The 6,367-nt window shown below is 31.3% G+C and overlaps 1 protein-coding gene across 1 annotated transcript in view; it reads left to right on the top strand.

The window, feature by feature from the left end:
• Nucleotides 1–6,367, top strand: part of LOC117103263 — a gene marked incomplete at its 5' end in the record, with an annotated part of 60,555 nt that overhangs the window by 12,331 nt on the left and 41,857 nt on the right. Inside the window, 4 exons of the mRNA XM_033243832.1 lie at nucleotides 608–856; nucleotides 3,606–3,854; nucleotides 4,343–4,591; nucleotides 6,106–6,360. Of these exons, the coding sequence (XP_033099723.1) occupies nucleotides 608–856; nucleotides 3,606–3,854; nucleotides 4,343–4,591; nucleotides 6,106–6,360 (1,002 nt within the window). The remainder of the gene's footprint in view (nucleotides 1–607; nucleotides 857–3,605; nucleotides 3,855–4,342; nucleotides 4,592–6,105; nucleotides 6,361–6,367) is intronic.

Raw genomic sequence — 6,367 nt, 5'->3', positions numbered from 1 at the left:
TGACCCAGTAGGTTAAGACGTCTTCATGGACAGCAGAAGGTCTCGGATTGAAATTCTAGTCTATCATAAGATAGCTTGAGTTCCAGGCCCTATGTTTGGGTTACTCACTCTTTATTGCACTTAGTGCGTCCAATACCTCTGTCCCATACTCGATTTCTTTTTTTTTTTAATTTTTTATTCCGTCTCTAAATTAACTTTCTCGTTGGTGACGCTGTCCAGAATGAAAAAATAAAAATGATAAGGTACTTGTGGCAAGTCGAATCATAAGAGTGTGAAATCTTGTTCTAAGTTTAGTTAGCCGGAATTTTACTTTCTGAGGAAATAATAAGTAGTAGTGTTTGCATGAAAAACTTTCCTTTAAATTACAGTAAGTTCTAAGTTTGATTGATTGTTACAAATTGCATTGTGTCATTTTTCAGTTTAAGTATCTGACAATGCATTGAAACATCTGGTCTAATGACTTCCTTGATGTTTGACATTAGAATGGATGACCAGTTTGTTAACAAACTGTATGCATCTTATTGAACAACTGCCTATTTAGAGGCTTAAGTTAGTTGTGACAATATTATATCTCTCACATCTGTTATTATACTTGTCTTACCGACAGATGAAGAGGCTCCGGTATTTACAATGTGTCCCGATGACCAATCTATCAATACTACCGTAGGAGAACCAACTGGAATGACAACCTGGGAGACACCAACAGCCACCGACAACTCTGGGGACACCCCTGACATTGTTGGCACACACAACACCTCATATGATTTTCCAGCTGGCGATACAACCGTAGAGTACACTGCAACTGATGCCTATGGGAATGTTAACACTTCGTGCACTTTTGTCATCAGTGTTGAAGGTATGAAGCTTAAAATATAATTTTTATGTTTACGTTCCAGTTGACATAATCCCAAAGAATAAAACATTACTTATCTTCTCAAGATAAGTATTAGAAATGTGGTGGGTCTAGCGCAGTTATCAATCCCTCACACTGACTTTATTAATTGTCTTGTAAATAATAAGTAACGACTGCCCACATTATATTGGCATTTTGACCTTAAATGTTGTGCAGCATCATCATGAATAATAATGTTTATTATTTTAGGATTGAGTTAGTGCTACTCCTAAAGATTGCCAACTTAATTTGAATATGAAGCACACATACAAAGTAAACTAAAATCGAATCGTCTTTATTCATTGTTAATCAGGCCCGTAGCCAGGGGGGGTTTTTATGGTTCGGACAAACCCCCCTTTTCTAGCGAACCCCCTCAAATTTTTGAATGAGTCCCACTCGGACGGAATGTCTGTTTTTAACTTACCCAGCATTAAATCAAAATTTAGCACCTAATTCATTATTTGGTGACCCGTTTTTAAATTCTAGCCTGCGATACAAGCCTTCATTCATGGAATATCTCAGCTTCAGAAGTTCGGAGATTTAAATTGAACGCAACTCCGGCAAACCATGAATTTACGATGGCTTACATATAAGGATGGCAAACATCGATAAAAACCCGGCTCCCGTCTCAACTTATATATATATATATAAATGTATATCATTTTAATACAGATTTACATATTTTCTGTAATCTATAAATAGGTCTATGTATACTTTGTGTCTGTATTTTACATGTTTCAATTTTTTGCTTTATTTAAATATCAATTATTATCATAGATTTTAATGATTACATTATTTCATATAGTATTTTAGATAAATTTATAAACAATTTTAAATATAAACTATGAAAGTAAATACACATAGATTAGATCAATAAAAATGGACATATTAGGCCTAGTAATCTTTATTCATTACACGAATAACATTTTCAATATTCTAATCAATTTTTATATAGCCGGAGTTAGTTTCGACCTAGACAAACCTTTGCTAAAAAAGGACACTTTCTCCATCAAAAGGCTTCTTCTATGAATGGAATGACCTGTTCGAAGCACGAACTCCTGTAGACCAAGCCCGTTACGATGTTTAATCGTACGGGAAATCCTCTCATGAAATATTTTATAATTTTATTATATTACCACCTTTTTATTACATAGATCTTTTTCAAAACATAACAGCTTTTATAACATTATATAGACCCATTTAAACACAAAAAAAAAAACTGCTCTGGCTTCGGGGGCTTCGCCCCCGACCCCACCAGGGCCCTTGGGCAGGCCCTCTGGACCCCACGCCAAGAGAACCCCCCCCCCTTAAAATGACCTGGCTACGGGCCTGTTAATGTCTAGCATATGATTCCAGACATGTGTTATTTTTAATCTATTTTAATACAAAACACGTAAACTGCCCAAAATTACGAAATGTTATTATTATTATTATTATTATTCATAGTATTTGTGTGCATTGTTGACTGGCTACATGTAGGGCCTATAAATGGAATGATTGCTTTTGATTGATATTTGTGTGCATTAATAGCCTCACCTGAGCAATATTCCATTCTGCACTACTAAAGTTAATGGTCTTTGTTGTGTCTGTTATGCTGTAAAGTAGGTCGTTCAGTGACAACTCACAGAGAAACCTATTACTAACACCCATATGTCGCAAATTGCCAGGAGAATATCTCCATCATTACCTCTTCGTACATTATTTTATTAGGGAGCTTTCGCAAGCTTACAAAAACGATAACGAATACAGTTACGTCATAAACTTTTTAGACAACCTTTAACATACAGTAGCATACCGTATATCTGTAACAACGTAGGCAATTCATGCCTTTTGCATGAATCAAGGATCGTATTCAGCTCGTACAGGCTATTGTCAAGGATGTTTTAGGCACGAATGATGATAATGATAATGACGTATTCGTTATCGTTTTCGTAAGGTTGCGAAATCTGTTATCTCCACTAGGAGATATATATTTTCAGTCGTGTAAAGTTTGTGTGTTTGCCACGTTTTTGTTTGTGTGTATGCGTGTTTGTGTTCAAAGAATCAACATATCTCCTAAACTGCTGCACAGATCTAAATGGAAGCTACAGGGAGTGTTAGGTACTGTATGACCCAAGAATGAGGTGATTAAATTTGGGTGTGCATTTGAGGGTCATTAGATCCCAGACCTAAATATCTCTAAAACAGATCAATGGATCAAAATGACACTTTTCAGATATAGTTTGCCATGTTTCAATGAAGAAGTGTTTAAATTTTGGTCACGATCTGAAGTTGGGTGTGGATATGAGGACCATTTAAAGAATGTTTACCATATACCGTAGGCAGATAACAATAGCTGTATGATGAATATTTAAATTACAAGAAATGTCCTAAAATTGGGAATATTCACAGTGTGACACTAAAATTCAATACCCCATATTTCTTATTAATTTGACTATTTTCATATATTTCCATTTTTGTAGATTTATTTTCAATAGAAAGGGATTTGCGGTGGGTGGAGATATGCACTCTACTGAGTGCTCTTATCATTATTATTATTATTATTATTATTATTGTTATCATTATTATTATTATCATTATCATTATTATTATTATTATTATTATTATTATTATCATCATCATTATTATCATCATTATTATTATTATTATTATTATTATTAATAGTTTTATCATTGTTATATTTTGTTAAAATTCTAATACATTTTTTCCCTAGATAACGAGGCACCAATAATAACATTCTGCCCTCCTGATGAAGATATATTTACAGATATTCAAACAAATACTGGTGCTGCAAATTGGCAAAATCCTACAGCAATAGATAACTCGGGTGTACCTCCAAATATTACCACAAATATTCAGATAGACGAATTGTTGGTTATTGGAAACCATACTGTGTTTGTCAATGCAACAGATGGGTCAGGAAACATCAACACTACATGTTTTTTTAACGTAGAGATCATAGGTAAGTAACTACTTTTGAAATGCAACAGTAGTAGGTTAATTATTTATTTGCCCTACCTGACGTGTTATTCTACTATGCTCAGTACGTACCAAATACCTCAACAACAAAAAAATCTGGCAAGCAGAAACAAACCCACTACCTCCAGATAACTAGTCTGGTGTCTTAACCATTAGACCACCGAGCTTGCGCTTAGTGGTTATAGAGTGATGAACCCGATCCTCAAGTATTAGCGGGTACTGCAATGCCATTCCGATGGCGTTTGTGTCGAAAAAATAATACGAATTTGTATCGAGTTTTCACGAACCTAAGTCCAATCCCCAAATCTGGTAAATAAAATTCAGTGAATATTTGATTTTTTGTATTACCATAAAAAGTTTTTAAATTAGATACAGTTATTAGGGACGAGCTAGGTAAAGGGGCAAAACGATCCGAGCTTACGTAATTGATAACAACAGATACAATTTATTTCTGTTTTGTTTTCATCGTAGATAATGTACCACCTGTAGTAAGTTGTATAAATAACACTATCATAATGCTTGGAAATGATAGCTCCACCGCTATAGTCAACTGGACGGCACCTGACGTTTTCGACAATTCGGGGGAATCAGTGACACTTACTTCAGCTCCATCGTCGAGTGGGGATGAATTTGGAATCGGCACGTTTGTCATAACATACACTGCCGTCGATATTTATGGTAACGAAGATCAATCGTGCATGTTCACTGTCACAGTTACAGGTACGAAATATAATAAAATATAAGTAGTACAATTCATGAAAGCCGCCATCATGTGCCAAGTTCCACTAAAAATAATCACATTAAGATATAAAACAAAAAAGAATGACACATATTAGGCTAAATGAAACTATAATAACTTTGTATTCTTGGGTAGGGGCGTTAATGTGCTTAATGACAAGTTACAATATTAAAACCTAAGGATAGGTCGAAATATTGGTTTCCTCCAATATAGCGTTTCTGAAGTTAATACATATCGCATTTGTTTTCTATATTTATTTATTTATTTATTTATTTATTTATTTATTTATTTATTTATTTATTTATTTATTTATTTATTTATTTATTTATTTATTTATTTATTTATTTATTTATTTATTTATTTATTTATTTATTTATTTATTTATTTATTTATTTATTTATTTATTTATTTATTTATTTATTTATTTATTTATTTATTTATTTATTTATTTATTTATTTATTTATTTATTTATTTATTTATTTATTTATTTATTTATTTATTTATTTATTTATTTATTTATTTATTTATTTATTTATTTATTTATTTATTTATTTATTTATTTATTTATTTATTTATTTATTTATTTATTTATTTATTTATTTATTTATTTATTTATTTATTTATTTATTTATTTATTTATTTATTTATTTATTTATTTATTTATTTATTTATTTATTTATTTATTTATTTATTTATTTATTTATTTATTTATTTATTTATTTATTTATTTATTTATTTATTTATTTATTTATTTATTTATTTATTTATTTATTTATTTATTTATTTATTTATTTATTTATTTATTTATTTATTTATTTATTTATTTATTTATATATTTATTTATTTATTTATTTATTTATTTATTTATTTATTCATTTATTTATGTATGTATACTTGATAGTATTATTTTCTTTACTCTGACCGTGTTACCCCTAGTGTATGTCACCAACATTTTTGTTTTATGCCAGCCCATAACAAATCCAAAAAGCTAAAAAAAAATCTAAGTCATTAACAGATCTCTCGGAGTGCTAAACTACATTTTTACTCAACTAAGAAGCACATCTTTTCCAGACCTTCAAACTACTTCATTACATGCACCCTCGCTTATTCAACAACGTATACAAACCTGGGTCCGCCCCTGCATGGTACCACACTCGTTACATCCTTTCAAAATTATTTCATTCATTTTTTAAACATCTACAAAAAGTGTAGCCGCATTAGTCTACTATAGAACAATATAAAAGAAATAACAGCAGCACTTTTAAGACTAACAATGTAGAATTTATTCTCTAGCTTTCGTCCATACAGTGAAATTCATCAGATGACTAAGGTAAAAATACAATATAAGCACTATCAGACAGGTACATCAAACACAGCAACATATATTATTATTCATTATTCATATTTTTCAAAATGGTCTGGGGTCCTAAAAAAAATGTTACCATACAAAATTATATTTTTATTATACTTAAATTGTTCTATATTGATTCCCAGATCAAGAAGCTCCAAATATTACGTGTCCTAGCAATATTACCGAAGAAACGGAACCTGGAAGTAGAGCAGCATTAATTAATTGGATTGTTCCTGTACCGACTGATAATGTAGCACTTACCGCCTTAAGTCCTGTGGCGGTTCCTAATAGAACGCCCGTGGTTACGATCTTTATTACCAAGGACGATTTTCAAACCTACACCGCTACAGACACAGCAGGAAACAGTGCTTCATGTACATTCTATATCACTGTTGAAGGTAAATA

This window comes from Anneissia japonica, unplaced genomic scaffold, assembly GCF_011630105.1.
Source record: "Anneissia japonica isolate Jap-2015-1 unplaced genomic scaffold, ASM1163010v1 scaffold2207_len539183_cov196, whole genome shotgun sequence".
NCBI classification, from domain to species: Eukaryota; Metazoa; Echinodermata; class Crinoidea; order Comatulida; family Comatulidae; genus Anneissia; species Anneissia japonica.
Note: the sequence above shows the minus strand (reverse complement) of the source record. Positions and strands in the feature narration are given on the sequence as shown.